The sequence below is a fragment of the Oryzias latipes genome, chromosome 1 (genome assembly GCF_053564925.1).
Source record: "Oryzias latipes strain Hd-rR chromosome 1, Olatipes_Hd-rR_3.1".
NCBI classification, from domain to species: domain Eukaryota; kingdom Metazoa; phylum Chordata; class Actinopteri; order Beloniformes; family Adrianichthyidae; genus Oryzias; species Oryzias latipes.
In genome coordinates this window covers 39,204,356-39,221,585 of record NC_136237.1, presented here as the reverse complement: position 1 = coordinate 39,221,585, position 17,230 = coordinate 39,204,356, and the positions used below count along the sequence as shown (strand labels likewise).

Genomic DNA, 17,230 nt, shown 5'->3' with positions numbered 1-17,230 from the left:
CCCAGATGGAATTGGGGGAAAGCTGGGGGCGCGAGACGAGCCAGAGATGAGACAGCCAAGGACAGGAGCACAGCCCAAAAACCAGCAAACTTACAGCTGGAGGTCCAGATTCTGTGCTTGGTGTGTGTGGTAAAATAGATCAAGGGCATTGCTCAAGGGCACCGAAGCAGGGTGAGAAAAGAGGAGAAAGCAAAACACATTTTCTATCCTTCTAAGGTTTTGTCCAACCATTTTCAGGACTCGAATCAGCAAACTTAAAGCTGAAAGTCCAGATTTTGTGTTTGTGTGATTGAGTGTGTGTAGCAAAATGGGTTAAGGGCAGTGCTCAAGGGCACCAAAGCAGGGTGAGAAAAGAGAAGAAAGTACAGTACTTGCTGGACATCTAAGGTTTCCTCCAAGGATTAGAACCAGCGAGCTTACAATTGAAGGTCCAGATTTAGTGTGTGTGTGTGTGTGTTTGTGTGTACCTGCAGTACTATGGGGAGTTGCTCTGGGGGGTTTCTGTTCTCCACTCCCATCGTGAGCCACACCTCAAACGCCGTCAGCTGCTGTGTGAAGAACTCACTGGGCTGTGGGAACCAAACAAAGATAAGACAATATTTAAAATGATGAATTCCCCTCACACGCACGCACACACACAGTCACACAAAACGAACCCTGCTGCAGTGACTTCCCCATCATTTCATAAACGGCTCGACATAATGAGCTTCGATGTGACGCTCCGCTGCAGCAGCAACGTAAATCCTTATCCATCATGATCAAGCCCCCCACCTCGCTCTTGGCTCTTCCTCTCCCTCCTGCCACAACAGCCCGCCTGATGGATTATTTTATGGCCGTATGGTGTTTGATCACACCGCAAGTGCTGGAATTTCAGTGGGAATTGTGACGACGACGTACGTTCCGCTCGCGGACACGGAGAAGGGAAATATCAACGCTTGTCTGAAGGATGAATGGAGCTCACGCTTTAAAACACAAACATGTGGTGCATGCTGGGTAAAAGAAAACATCCCCTGCCCTTTAAATGTGAATGATAGTAGTAATTGGGTTCAAGTAAAGCAGTAAAATAGTATCAGATATGGAAGTAGACTAACAAATTAGAGATATTTCTTGCAATCTAATTCCCTGAAGTGGAAATGTTTCCAAAAGCACCAAAGACTGTTGACAGTTTTGAGGTTTGTTGACTTAATAAAATGATTGCTTGGGGGTTCAATACTGTATTGACAGAGTGGCAATCTTTATCACAGTGTAGAATAATGCAGGATACAGAATATATAAGTTATTTGTTTTCATTTAATTTTTTAGTTTGGAAAGCAGTTTTTCTCTAACTCTGAGAGCCAAAATAAAAATAGGTAGTGTGTGTAACTAGGGATTCAGTGGGGAGTTTATTATGGAAAGCGGAAAATAAAGACTTCTGAATGTAGTTTAAAAAAAAATGCATTGCTGAAGTTCATCGGAGAGGAATTAAAAGCTCCAAAACAGAAGTCAAGCCAGAGCAGAAGGGCCTCCTTCAGTGGTCCTCTGAGGTTCAATTATGGCGCCGGTAAGTGATTTCAGCCTCGGTGGAGGAGATGGCAGAGGAGGAGGAGGAAACTGCACTCGAGGGAGTGATGGGAGTAAACTCACCTCTGAACAGACCAGGTGGACGAGAGCACAAAGGCAGAGATAAAAGCAGTGAACTTTCCTGATTAGTTTGCATTAAGAGGCTCTTGTTGCCACTCCGATCCATCTAGAGTAAAGGATCTGTGTCAGCCCGTCAACACTTAGATATATGAAGACATCATCAGCTCAATCAACCACTCGCAGCGTGATTCCATTATACTCAGCATCTCCAGCACAGTCCCCTGCCACGTCAGTGAATATAACAATAAACACTCTGGTGGCTGAAAGTGCAGCACCAGTGGTTTCTGATACCACTTTTCTTTAGACTTCCCCACTTGAGTTATTAGACTTGACATTCTGCAACGTTATCCACTGGGAAAGTGAGTGTTGGTGTGCATGGCTAAGGAACGATCAGAGACGGTGCTGATGGAGGCAAAGCCGCAGTGCAGACAACAACTGCTTGGTGTTTATTGTTGTCTGTAGACAAACGACATCCATCAAGGCTAAGAAGTGCCAGAACTGAGACGGTTCCCTCGCTTACTCTGAAGGCGGTGCCCTCCATGATGGTGGGCAGCTGAGAGAGGCAGATGTCCACCGCCAGGTCCCACGCTTGCCTGCAGAGATGCAACGCATGCACACAAATCAGGTTAGAGGAACAACAAAGGCATTAGAAACAATTTGTAACAAAAGTCAAAAAAATATATCTGTCAAATCTTTGTTAAATGAACGAGCCTCTTTAGTTGTAAAAACTTGCTCACTTATAACTCCAGAAGAAAATCAACATCAGAAATACGTTTATAGCTGCGTTTCCATTGACTCTGAAATTGCACAAATTGGATTTGCGATAATATAATCAGCCTAATGGAAACGCAAAAAACAAAAAAAAACTTGCATTTAACCAAAAAAGGTTTTTGCACCTGGAGGTGGTGGCTTTTGAGGGGTAAATTGACATGTTGACATGGAAACACTTTTTTTTCTAATTAAATTAGTAATGTGACCAACAACCGGATGGCATTGCGCTTCTTGGTAGGAACTGGCTGCACAGCGGCGCCACCAGATCCAACGCTCAAAAGTGGAGCGTTGGATCCACAGCTCCTATGTAAAATCCCCAAGCACCATTTCCCAAAATGACTTCATCCATAGCTGCTCCCACGTGTAAAAAGTTTACCGCTCCGTGGCCTGAAGAAGACGCCGACGTCTCCTTTGACAGATGATGAAGAGCGCTAGCACCATGGCAGAAATTTGAATGTGTCTGCTGTAAATCAAAGAATTGCCCACATCTGTCGCCGTGTTTCTGAATGACTTATCGCGTGAGTTGGTTCATGTTTAATCGCACAGTTAGAGAGAAACAGTGTAATTGCGAAATTACAGTATGCATGACATTTTTTAATTTCTATAAAGTTTTGCACATATGTGTAACGGAAACGCAGCCAATTTAAAGGATTGAGTCTTTAAAGTAGGGACCTGAGAAAAACTGCAGATCATCACTTGACTGTATTTTTCTTTAAGCTTGCATTCTTGTTCATGCACGTACATCACTTTAGAATTCCCACACCCAGGTCCTGGAGAGGGCACTGAGGAGTCTTTAATCCCTTTTCTAAACACCAGCTCTTCTCTCATGGTCATTTCTAATTCATGGGGTTATGTAACTCACATCAAACCACATTACAGCGTCTCCATTCTCCCCCTCAGCCCGACTGCTTTCTCTTCCACTTTGCGGCTCTTTTTCCTTGCAGCAAACTGAACTTAAGGCCTCGCTGGAGCTTTTCCCTCCCAGTTAGCGTGAGTTAGGTGTTGATTCATGTTCCCAGTCGATGCGCGCTGCGCTGCAATGTAATGCGATGCTGGACGAGTGATGCAGAGTTCACCCCAAGACTCTTTCTGCTGCGTAAATGGCTTTCCCCATTATCCCAGAGTGATCTAATAGAGTTGCACTCTGGCCTGACAGCACAGCGCAGAAGGTATAATGGATGATGAATGGGAAACATGCGAAAGTACAATGCTGGAGAGCAGTGGGGGCTATTCCTGCATTCATGTCAGCTTTTACAAATATCACAGCGGAAGACGTAAATAGATCTTCGGCAAAATGATTAGCAGCTACAATTCATCATTCAGTAGTGGTAGCTGTGGTTCTATCTGGAGAACCTCATGAACTCACACAGCTGTAAGGCTTGAAATACAATTTGAAAAAATACGAGTAGCTTAAGATATTTTAGAGTTCCTGTAGAGAGACAGCATTTCTTTAGCATCTAACAGAATTTACATTTGGTTTCAGTAGAGAGGTTCCAAAACTTACATGCAATTGGAAAAATCTGCGGAGTTATCAACTTTTTTTTTACATTATAGGTATTTTAAGGCTGTAAAACCCTTTACTCACTTTTCTCAGATAGACATAAAGTCCCACTATCTGTCACACACCAAGTGTGCGAAATTTGTTCTCCGCATTTGACCCATCCTCTGGGGGAGCGGGAGAGCTGCAGACCTCGGGAGGCAGTAGCGTTGAGGGTCTTGCCCAAGGGCCCCCACTAGGTGATTTTAATTGCTCGCCATTGATATGATAATTGCCCCAGTACCTCCCTCCAGGAATTAAACCCTGGATTCCTGCGTAGCGCCATTTTACCCTACCAACCGAGCTACCCAGCCACCTACCCATGAACCTCTTACACTTTTCTCATTTGTTAAAACTCTCAAAGTTCAAAACTTCGAAAAAGAATAAGTTTGGTATTATGGCATGAAAACAAGGATCATCTTTGCAAACTGAATGTATGCTGTACTGTACAGGAGACACTACACGCACAAACTCTGACAATCGTTTACAACCAATCAGGACGCAGTAAAAAAAAAAAAGCAAGCAAAATTGCTTTAAAAAACTCCACAAAGGGTGTAAAAGGTGAACAATGTTACAGTGAGGGACCGCTGCAGAAACGAAGCACCAAGTTGTAGATTTTGTAGCGTATTGATTTTTTTGCCCTTACAGAAAAAAACACAAATATTGCTCAAGGAGAAATGTTAGTTTTAAAAAATTTGTTTGAGAATTCTCCATATTTTTTCCAAATGTTTATGTTTTGTTATTGAAACAATGAAATATTCAGCTTTGTTTGACCTCCACACAATTCTCTGTTGCAGTGTCAATACGAGTAGATCATTTCTATCACTTTTATTTTCCAGCAACAACCACTTTTTCTTTGGAATTTACTAGTTCGTCAATTTTAAAGGTGCTAAAATGTGAAATGTGAAGATTTTTCTGGAAATCCAAGGATCTATAGGATTCAGTAACATGTTTTTTGATTTGATCAATCCTTTTTTTATTTGTTTAGTAACAATGCTAATGACAATAACAAAGTGTTGGAGAAGGTTCTCATTTTAAGAGGTGACGTCTCAAAGTTGAGTCTCAAAATCTTAAAAAAAGATATTAGAAGATATTAAGTCCAGATCCCATGACAACAATGAAAAAGGTTTAGAATCTTGCCCTTTAACCTTATTGGACAATAACTGTTAAGCTCAATGGGTTGTCAGCCATCAGTAAAGATGGATCTGAATTTCCATGTAAGAATTTAAACCAAAGTTTGAGATTGGTGATTCAGTGAGGCTAAGACGTAGAGTTCAGAGTCCTCTTGTGATAAAAATCTTGTGTGAGTGTTTTCTTGACCAAAAAAACTCTTCTTTGTGTTTGTTGAATTACTTCACAGACTGTGACTGATATCCATGTAGGAACTATTGCCAACACCATCCCCAGCCCGTGCTGGTGGTTATGTAAACCAACAGCATGGAAATAAGCGGACAGACCCTGGTCAGCAAGGACAAACTCTCGGGAAGAAGGCCGCTGCACTGCTGAACATGGCAAGATTAACTCCAGCATAAACCTGTGACTCATCACCCAAAGCCTGAGCAGCATTTGTGTGTGAAAGCGAGCACTGTGGAGAACCATTTGGCGGCTGACTAAGCTCTTTTTCTCCGGCTGCCTGCAGAGAGTGTTTGCAGCAACATGAGCACACATAAAGCAGATGCACACTCCCACACTAAACTGCCCTTAAGGGAGTAATCAGCCTTGGGTTTGTTTGCTCTACTCTTTTCTGCTGCATTTGAATAATAGCTGCACGTTTGAGGGCAAGCATCAATCAATGAGCCCCAAAATTGCTCACTTTTCTTCTATCCGTCCAAAATTTGGATTTATTTTATTCCCTGGCCTTTTATCTTTTAGCAATTCTTCATTTATTGTCCTTGTGGTTTTGTTTCCTGCAGCTCTTAAAGCACCACCTGTCGCTGTGCTGCCGCCCTTAATCCTGCATGTGCTTTTGTCAAAGTGCACCTCCCAATTTCTTGGACAGTAAACACTGCAACGAACCCAAAGTGTGAAATAATGAGCCCACACAAGCAGAAAAGAGAGACTATCGCCTCCCGAATGCAGGAGGAGCAGGCTTCTTTACAAAACAGGAAAGTGTTGCCAAGCTGTTATACAATTCTCTGCAGGAAGCTAAAGAAGTGAGTTCTTCTCCACATCACCAGCCAGATATCGACTGGGAAAGACAGGGGAGAGTTTTAAAAAAGGGGAGAAAAAAGTGTAAACTTCTTTGTGCGACTGAGAAGAGATGGATAACAAGGTCATGTTTCTTTCACAGGGAGGAAGGCATTATGGACAACAGGAGTCCTGTGTGTGGATATCAGCAAGAGCGCTAATGAGAACAAATGGAGAACAAATCAGTTGGATGGTGGGACAAGTAAAACATTTATGGCTAGGTTAACCTCTCTGAGAATAGGGAGAGCAGATTTAAACACTATAATCTGCGTTTATTCTCATTAAAAATGGAAAGGACGACCAATCAGCAACTCCATTTACTTATTGGGGGGTTGAAGTCTATAACAAAACCAGTTTTTCCAGCCGCTTGCTCTCACCCCCACCAGGAGGCACAAATACCTCCAGAGAAAAAAGCTTCTTCTAGTTTCTTGGATCTCTGATTTGAAATGTTTTTAGCACACCACTTAATTCTCACTGGCTGCAAGAAAAACAGATTGCGTTGAGTTTAAAGAATCTCTGGTTTATATATTTTTTCTTGGTTACAAGGAGCTGATAAAAACTTGTCCAACAGAGCTGAAAGCCTCTGGCGTTGGACAGCTTTTACTTTAACAACAGAGGCTTATGAATCTTCTGACACACGAGGTGCATATTTGTATAAACCCCTTTTGTATCTGAGGTTAAACTTTACTTAAATTGATAATGTTTGTATACATTTTTTCTTGGACAGGATGGAAAAAAAGAAGCAAGAAGGCAAGAGTGGGATGTTAGAGAGGGGGAGTACAAAAGAAAGGGCAGAAAAAGTGGGGGGTTAAGGAGGTTGGAGGATGATTAAAGAAGTAGGAAGGGGGAATAATCACAAAGCAACAAGTTGCTGGAGGTTGTCATCATCAATATTGTTATGTGTAGATGTTCCTCAAAAGTAGACAACATCTTCTTAGTCAAAAGTTGTTAGTCAAAAGTAGATACCATCATTCGAGTGTGTCTGTGGACACTCAAAGGTACCTGTCGGCTCCAAAGATCTTCACACACAAACATGTCAACACGTACAAAATACAACCACAGCTCACACGCACATAATAACACATACAATCAAACATGTGTCAAGCATATCCTTCCATCTCTCGTGCTATTTGTGCAAAGGTGAGCTGACACGTGTGCTCAGGTGAGTGTTTGCGTTCTACTGTGGGGGATGATGGCATGTAAAAATAGAGGGAGTGCCCAGTTACCGCCACATCAAGACCCCCACCAAAGGCGAGGCAGCAGCGGCAGCTGGGGGCCCCCAGATACCTACACGGGATTCCTTTTCAACGCGCTACGCTAATTTTTCCCTTATTTCTGTTGGTGACAAAAAAATTAAACACTTCATTGAGTAAGTTTACTTAACAAAAATGCTCCTCAAACGTTTTGGAAGTTGTGTAGTAGTAGTAAGCGGTCCGAGGAAAGCAGGTTGGGGGAAATCATCGTTGTAAACAGTGATGGAGTTGAAGTTAAGTACTAAATCTCCCCTTTTCTACTGCTTTCATATCAGCTGAAATAATGCCCCAGATGCCCAAAAAATGCATATAAAAGGAAATGCCTCAGTCAATGGCTCGCGCCTTTGGTACTAGGGTGGTAGACTCCTATTTTCACCTCAGTAACCTCCTACCCTGATAACCTGTACAAACCTAACTTTTAAAAGCTGTTAATGCCTTTTTAAGAGCTAGTTAAAATAAAGCAAGCTCCATGTTTTCCTAAAGTGCAGGAAGTTTAAACAAACTGGTCTGGCGTTCTGTCCTATTGTAAATTCTGTTTCTTAGGTGCGACAAACATGTTTTTTCTATGTAAATCATGATGTAATGCTGTATGCAGTCATTGTCATCTGAAAAGAAACATAACACAAAAAATGCATCCTTGTTAGTAGTTATCATACCAAAATAAGAGAAGTAGTTTGTGGTTAAAAACCGACACTGAAAGCAACAGTTTCTCTTCATGAAATCTCCTGCACTGCTGTCGGACTTTATTATTTCCATAAACACATCTCTAAAACTTTGAGATGTCAAGGCTGTCTCGATTCTGTGCATCGCTAAACTGATCTCAGTTTTTTGAAATAATCCTAAAAGAAAAACATCACAAACAACCCCAAAATCAAGGTCACTGCCTGATTGTTCTTGGCATTCCCTTAACCTCCAATCACTTTGGGCGTTTGACAGCATTTTCAATCCCCGTATTTTTTTTTTTTTAAGGAAGTATTTACACTCATTCAATATTCATGCCCTAACATGGGGCAGGACACTGTCTCTGGACTAATGAATAAACATGTGGGTTAAGAAGTCTGTGTAGTTCTTCAGTGCTCCGTCAGTGAGCAGATGAAACCTTCAGGAAGAAGCGCCGTCTAACCTCCAGCAACACAAAGCCATAGACATCTGTGCATTTGTGTCTGCAGGAGCCTGGAGCCCTTTGTGTGCATCTTACCACATGGCATGCATGTACGTGGGGGGCAGGCGAGGGCTGCTGACGGGTGTACAGTTGTACGACCTCATTATCCTCTCCGCTAGCAGGAAATTGCGGAACAAGCTGGCCACCAGCAAGTCCTGACGAAACAGCTTCTGGAACAGATCTGAGGTGGAAAAGAGGGAGAAGGAAATTATCCAGAGCTGGACGAGTGAAGAGAGCTCAACAGGGGGCATTTGATTACCCCAAAAAAACAGACAGCAATGGACTATGGACCAATGGCCGAGAGAATTAACACAAAAAAGTATAACTGGAAAAAATGTTAGATTCAAGAAGACAGCTTCAAACAGGCTGTTTGTGGTCACATTTAAGCTGGTTAATGTATTCACTTTATCGGGGCCAAGCCAATCCCACGCCTCTCTTGGCTTGCAATTATGTGGTTCCTGTGTTTGTGAGGTGGAGGTTTGTGCTGGAGTGGGGCTGCTGCAGTGTGTGGTTTGGATCAGGTGTGTGCTCTACATTCATTACAGGGATTCTCTCTGATGCGAGCAGCTTCATTAACAGCACAGCCCTAAGGCTTTAAAAGGCTTTGGCAGCCATCAGCTTTGTCAAATTGCTATTCTAGCAGGGAAAGGTTTCGTCCCGTGGGAGTGTGTCACTGAGTGTGTGTCGCTGCAGCACGGAGGTAAACAGGTGAGCAAAAACTGGATGCGCCTGTGAGCGTTTGAATGTCATTTACCAATGCGTGGAGGAAAAGGGGGATTGTGTCATGGTGCATTGGTTGCATTGTTAGGTTTTTCCTGACTGTTTGGACATTTAAGCTGCCAAATTATGGTCGGAGACTTCCCAATTACTGTGCGCTGAAACTATAAACACGATTAATCTCCATTTGAAAAGCCAAACTGCATTGGTGGCACTTTGTATCAACATTTTAACCACTAGGGAAGTTCTCAGAATATGTGAGTGCTGTTCATATCAATACATTGTACAGCCCCAGGAATGTTGCAGAGGGGATTTCACTTATTACCTGGGTATGCTTATATTAAGAGTAACTTCCACACTATGAGGGTCTAGTTTGTTTGTTGTGTGCAAATGGCTTTAGCCTTCCTATAAGGAATCGTGAAACTCCAGACATTGAGCAACCAGCGGTCCCCAACCATGATATTTCGTGCAGCCATCTGCGTGCCCGTACAGGTTTGCCCATTTTTCACCCTGTCACACAGCTGTAGTAACTGGCGTCCTTACAGGTGGATACAGCTGTGTGAGGGTGAAAAATGGGCAAACCTGCACAGGGAACGTACCATGGGTAAGGCCTATGAGGAGTTAGGTTTGATACCTGTGACCTTAAATCCCTACATTCAATTTTTACGGTTGGTTGAGATGTTAACTCAATGTTTACTAAATATACAGATAGTTAGTTTACATTATAATGTCCTGTATGTACAGAAAAAGGCTCCTTGGAGCTTTGGAGAAAATTAGCAGCAGGAACTAACCCTTTATTTATTTACCACAAATATTATATCTGTTCCCAGATAGCTGGCAAGTTGTAACGTCTGCATTTTAGTAGCTCAAGAATATTTTAAGTTGAAATTAATTTCATTGTCCCTCTAAGTCCTATCCATATTTTGTACACAATTATAAGCAACATTGCATGGTGTAAATGCTTTCAGAAACGAGATGTTGTTTTTATGTACATTAATTCACTACATTAGTGTGGAAAGTCTCACCTCGAGGCAACACATTCCACGCAATCGTGTCGGTGATGGCCGTGAAGATCCAGTTGAGCTCTCCCAGAGGTGTGCGTCTGTCGTTGAGCCGGCCAGGGATCCTAAAACACACACAACCCAAAAATGACACAAGCATAAACTCTGTGCTGATGTTTATTTTTTACCAGTCATGTAATCATGTGACTTACGAAATACAAATAAAAACTTCTGCTGTTGTTTGATGTAAAACTGACGTTTTAGGTGACAATTAGGGCTGCCTTACATTGTGAAACACAGCCAATAAATGAGTGCAGAGACTTGTCTCATATAGCAGAATTTTCTAATATAATCATTTTAACCCAAAGTAGCGAGAAAATTGGGGAAAACTGTGAAAATAAATACGAACCCTCATTTCTGGAGGATCAAATGTTGAGGAACAAAAGGTAAAAGAAAAATAGTAAATTGACACAGAAAGCTAATTGAATTAATTGTAGCAGTTCCTTCCAAACAGTTTTTGCCTGTAAATCTCTTTAAAGGCCCACTCCTTTTATTTTTTTATGTATTTTCAAAGCGTTCCAAGTGGTCATTTAACTATGATAATGTCATCTGCTCCTGATTCACAAAGATTTGAATAAATAAATACTCAGAAATGCAATTTTAAGCGTAATTGTTTTGAATTTTGTTCTCAATTATAAAAAAAAAATCTGTAGAAACATGTTAAAAAATGTATTCTAATTAGGGGAAAAAATGGAATTTTGAAATGTGGTTGTATTTTCTCAGCTGATGGAACTACAGGCGTTTCAATCAAACTAACGGTGAGCAGAACATCTAAGCTAATAGCAGAAATGTGCCGCCCTTCCCTCTCTTTTACAGAGGATGAGGGTTCATTTCTACAGCTGGACCTGCCTGTCAGATCCGAGAACGGGTCGGGCCTCACACAGAGCAACATCTGAAGCACCACCCGTGAGGATTTCACCTGAATGCGAGCTGCAGCCGGCACAGCCACAGAGCTCAGATATACAGAGTTCAGAGAGAGTCTGCCTCAGTTACCGCACTGCATGTGAAAAACTGCTTCCGTTTTCTATTTTTAAATTATTTGAATGAAGAAGAAGAATGGCTGTTAATCAGCAGAAAGAATACCAACCTTGGTCATTCGACAGATTATGGACCCTTTATTATTTTATTTCACAGAATTACCTTATTATAAAAAAAATGCTTAATCAATTATTGAAGATGGTTAAATTGATTAATTTCTAATGATATTACTTCACTTGCTCCAAAAAAAATTGACTCATGTTTTTTCCTAATGAAACATAATTTGCACATATTTTTAACTTTTGATACTTGATCAAATTTTGCTATGAAGATTTTTGAAACAGTGTTATGTCTATTTTACTGATATAGTATTAGTTTTTTAATCATATACATGGTTTTTATAAGTAACATAATCTGCATATATTTTAGATAACTGTTTGCCATGTTGATTTCTAAAATTGTTATTTTTTACATAATACTTTAAGTAATTCATCTTTGTCATGTGCTTTATTGATGCCTAAGGATTCTTAATTCTGTCTGATAAAAGTTATGAACTGGATAATGATAAATCATGTAGAATGGTTACAGTAGAACAGGGTGGGATTATATAAGTTCGCTTCCTTCAACTCCCTTTCAAGCAATCTTTAATTTTATGTCTAATTATCCTGTTTGATAGGTCATTGTATGAATGTTTAACTGATGATTGTGATGTTTCTGTGTATTATTCTTATTTGATTGCTTGAAATAAACCATTTCAAATCAAAAATCCAAAAATCAAAAATGTGTGATGATGAATTCCTCAGGAAACAATTAGACTCTGGAAACAGAAGAGCTGAGGGATGAAAAACACAGCTTTATGTTGAAGTTATGTTGTAAGTTTAAAAAAAAAAACATTCAGACACAGCAATTCCCAAATGATTCATTTGTTTCAAGTAATACCTTTATAATAAAAAGCAATGCTGTCAAAAGATGATATACTACAAAATAATGAATGTTTCAAATCAAACTAAAAACATGTAAGCGCGAGTTAAGCCTGAGAAAAGAAAAGCTGCATCCTCTTTCATCTTTTATGAAGGAAACGCAACACCTGACACGATGGGCGATGAACCTGGATGATCTCTGCTTTCACACAGAAAAAGAGAACAAACAGTTTTCAACCCGGAGGAGATGTTCACGTGGTTTCAGCCGGCGTTCACCGCTCTGCTGGCGTCACTACGGGGGGATCTCTGATGAAACCTTACCGCTCGCTTCATCGTTATGAGCAAAAAGTATTTTAATGGTGCAACTTTGAAGGGAAGAAAAAAGAAAAAAGAATATGTAAAAACTTTCAATGAACATTTTCTAGACAGAGAGAGTTTTTTATTTGAGACGCTACAGAGTATTTTAACCTGTAGACTACCAATGAATTTTTTTTAAAAATCCAACAGAACTACAATTCCCCAAAAACCCCGTTTCAAGCTTGGTATCATAGAAAAGCCCCAAATGTCCACTGTAGATACCAAAAGTAGTTAATTCAATAGTATGAAGTGGTTGGGAGATATTCAGGCTTAGGTATGTCTTCTACAGAGGACACGTTTTTATTCCTGGTAGTCAGGACGGATGAATAAACATGCTGCCATGACGTGATAGAGTATTTTCCCAAAATGTCATGCTAAAAACCGGACACTGAAGCTACATTGTAAGACAAACATATCTTAGTCCTTTATTCTGAAAAATCTTTACTAAACCGTTTATTACAACGGATTTTCTTTACAGGTCTAAACTTGTCTGCGTTGCTTGTGTTTCTGGAAACTATGGCGATAGTGATGCATTTACAAATTAAAAACAACAAGTCTGGTGTCTCAATCAACAGAAAGGAAAACCAGCACAAAGGTTGTGTCCGAATTCCCACACAAACCCCTAACTACTAACGTCATCGATTTCACGAAGTTGAAATCTAATTAATATGAGTGTTTTGCGGCGATTATTTATTAGTCCACTGTCTTCTGAAGATAAAAACGTTGATTTTTTTTTCATTAAAAAAATACATTTATAGACAAACGCATTGCATTGCGGTCTATATTTGGCGATATAGTGAGCATCGATGCACACTGGCTTTTCAAAGACTCTTTTGGGAATTTCTAGGGCATTCGATTTTGGAATTCTAGATTCGGACAGCTCTACAAAATGGCAAAAACACTATACAGTGCACTATGTAGGGGTTTAAATGTCAATTAAATACATTTTAATGTATTTGATTAATTGATTTGAGTTGAAATGGTTTATTTAAAGCAATCAAAGCAAGAATAATGCACAAAACAATACAATCAGTTATATATTAATACAAAGATGTATCAAACTTAAAATAATTAAACATTAAATCAAAGATTGCTTGAAAGAGAGTGGAAGGAAGCGAACTTATATAATCCCACCCTGTTCTAATGTACCATTTTCATTACATGGTTTATGTAATTCCACTTTTTAAAATCAGATATCTATGTCTTACCAAAGCAGTTTCAGGTCATCAAGAATCCTTAATTATCAACAAATCACAGTTTAAAACAAAGACTACATCATTGAGTAGAAACAGCTGCACCAACGTGCTGCCGTAAAAAAAGGTCCCGGATGGTTCTGAGGGCAGAACCGGTCAGAACGTGAGCTGCATGGATGTGAGGCAGAAGGCTGCACAGATGGAGCAGACACACAAATGATTCAAATACTAGGCAAATCATCAATGCTCCAATTGAGCTGACTGGTCTTCCAACAATCAATTGTAACATGTGAGAGGCTATGAGTGTTTGTTGCCGTTTCCATCTGTGTGCGACCTTTTAAAGGTGGCAGTCTGAGCCCAGTGAGTGGCCAGTGAGTGTGCCTCTTTGCTCGTGCTCATGCCCACTCACGTGGGCATGAGCACGAGCAAAGAGGCACACTCACTGGTTGTCCAAGCATCCTGTGATTGGACAACCAATCACAAGGACCAAATACCCACACGCCCTGTTTTAGGGCAAAATATGCAAGTTTTACATTAGCAATGGATGTAAATTGTTGGCACAAAGAAGCTTTTGTTTGGCTTTGTAAAAAAACAAAATATCCCTTTGTTTTGAAAAAACTTCAGCATAGAGGGAGCAGTATCCCTAATTTTACACATTACTTTCATATCTTGTAAACATTTACCATGAACAAACTACAGTACACGTTTATCTTTAGCTGGATTCAAACTGAATTGGTGTTGTACCAGTTTGTCTGAAGATGGCAAAGATGGAGTCCAACAATCATTTAAACACAAAGAGACAGTTTTGCAATTTAGAGTGGTTCTAGTAACAAGATGATTATCAATCGGAACGCTTTCTGAAGAGAAACTGGGTTCAACGCGTAAATGTGGACAATTTCTGAAGAATTTCTCAGGAGCAAACATTTTTGAACAAGTTTAGCTTCTTCATTAGCCTCACAGGAGGACACTTAGAACCATAGCTAACACCAAACATTCTTTCATTTCCACAGTCTTGACCCTTTAACTTTAGTTCTGGTGTTGGAGTTCTTTTGACTATCGTCACTTTTTAAATGTTAAATGGCGTATAGTTGTATAGCGCTTTACAGTCACAAACCAATTCACATGCTGGTGGGGGCTCCGCTGCCAAACACTGGTGCCAACCTCCCACAGGGGCAAGGTGGGGTTTAGTGTCTTGCCCAAGGACACGTCGACACATAGGCGGGCAAGGCTGGAATCGAACCTGCAATCATCCAATCAGAGGTCGACCGCCCTACCGCTGCACCGTTTACGAAACTATTCAACTCAACTCAACTAAGTTCAATTTGATTCAATTCAAACAACTTTATTTATCTGGGGGGGGGGGCTTTAAAAGTAGCTTTAAAAAAGATGTACATTACCGGTACATAGATGCAATAAAAACAAAACACATTACTATACATCACTATAATTTCTCGATTCGAGCAAAGGTAGTAAACAATAACAAACAAAGATACACACAAACAACATAATCAAAGTGTGTGCAAGACAGTGTGTGCAAGTTTAATTGAATGTATTGCACTGATTAGCTTGGTTGCCAGTCAGCATTAAGCAGCTGCTTAGCATAATTTCAGCGTATACTGAAGCGGAGGAAAGCAGCTTCGCGCCGATAGGTGACACTTTAGTGAGGTGCTTACGTAAATCAACATTAATCATCTCACTCTGTAGCAGATAAAAGCAGCCTTGCACCGTTATGCGACACCACGTAAATAATGTGAATTGGTGCACAGTTGTTATAAAAAGCTGCTTTTCTTCGCGTCAGAATCAGCTGATTCCCGATGATCACATTTACGATTAGGTAGGTCAAAAAGATCGCCGGCAACAACGCCGGTGTTAAAGGGTTACTCTGACAAAAACCGATCCAGCCAATCAATTAGGAGGAAAACTGGTTAAAAAAAACTAACAGATATTTGTCATTTTTGAGGACAAAAACATTATTTGGACCAGATCCTTTAAGTTTTATGGTTAAATTTGAAGGACTTTTAAAAAAAACAACGTTTTTTTTATTTCATTTGTCAGTGCCTTTCGAGTAAAAAGCTAAACATGGAGCTCCAGTTTCAGATTTGAAAACAGATTTCAAATGAACAATCATGCATGAAGCAGATAATTAGCATGATCTGATTTCTGTTAAGTTTGAAAGTGTTGAGTTTTTTTAAATAGAGACAAAATAGATGACGGAAAAAAAAGCATAAAGGGTCAGTTTTGTTTGCTAGCATTATCAGACTACAATTTTGAAGAATAAATGTAACATTTTAAAAACATTTTGACTGATTGTTGAGCTTAAACGGCTCAACTTTTTTCTGGACTTTGACACACGACTTCAGTTAAAACGCTGGTCCGGCTCAGCAGAGCAGAGCGCTCAGATGAGTGTGTGCCATTTTTCTATTATGAGCTCGGAGACAATCCATTATTTAGCAGAGCAGGACATTAGCTGACTCAACATTTAGCCTTCTGTACAACACAGAGAACGCGCAATGAACCATAACACCAATTTAAGCTTCTGAGGTCCCACCGAATCTCAGTAAAATAATTTAAAAAGCTCTTATGAGTTGCTTAGACATTAACTCATGAGGAATTGTGCCATTATCTGTGCAATATACAGGGGAAAAAATGCTTGTGCTTTTCTGCATTAAGAGTCAAGAAATTTGAACTTCTCAGCATTTTTCACAGGTGCTAAAAGCTTTTACTGTGAAAAATCTAAAGTTTATGAGAGCAAGGAAGATGACGGAAGGGTCAGGCTTCGGTTTTTGCAGCCTTTCCATGGTTTTCACTCAAAGTTCGTTCAAGCTGATGATGAATTGCTGATGATGAGATGTTACAAGGTGAAATATGGGGGGTGGGGGGGGTGGGGTGGGGGGGTGGGGGTTGGATCCATGTTTAGAATCCAGGAGGCTAATGCAAAAAGCACATGTCCGAATATTTTTTTAAATGTAAATTGATGTTTTTCACGACTTTTTTTCTCTTTTTCTTTGTCAGTACCGCACACACATGTGTGCCCATTAAAATAATGACAGGAAATTGACGCAGTAAAGACCCTCATACAGCAGGCGTGTCTCATTGATCAAGCGGCAACTTAGTCTTCTCCTTGCGTCCAGTTTTAAAACCGCAGGAGGCCTGAAAGCTGTTCTTTGGGGAGGAATCATAAGAACACCCATTAACATGAAGTTTATATGTAGATTCTGCAGTTTACTTTTCCATAATCTGCCTCCCTTTTAATGGAAGACTTGTCATGACATCCAGACTGAAAGTCTGCCTCCGAGGAAAATCAGGTTTTTTGAGTTTTTGACATGTAATTGTGGCATTTTTCAAACTGTCGCAAAGACGCTCGGTTTGCATTAATGAGCTGTTGTGATGTCACAAAGGCCCAAGGGTGCATGTGCATTGCAACAAACTCCCCGATCTGCCCCGTCCAGCGTGCACAAGCTCAGGTGCAGGAGA

The 17,230-nt window shown here is 40.4% G+C and overlaps 1 protein-coding gene across 9 annotated transcripts in view; it reads right to left on the bottom strand.

The window, feature by feature from the left end:
* rptor (regulatory associated protein of MTOR, complex 1) overlaps positions 1-17,230 on the bottom strand; it is a 176,673-nt gene that overhangs the window by 62,036 nt on the left and 97,407 nt on the right. For all 9 annotated transcript variants that reach the window (XM_023954642.2, XM_078947150.1, XM_078947151.1 and 6 more), the window contains exons 9-12: positions 10,273-10,373; positions 8,567-8,711; positions 2,141-2,213; positions 468-569 (exon numbers count right to left, since the gene is read on the bottom strand). In XM_023954642.2, coding sequence (XP_023810410.1) covers positions 468-569; positions 2,141-2,213; positions 8,567-8,711; positions 10,273-10,373 — 421 coding nt within the window. The remainder of the gene's footprint in view (positions 1-467; positions 570-2,140; positions 2,214-8,566; positions 8,712-10,272; positions 10,374-17,230) is intronic.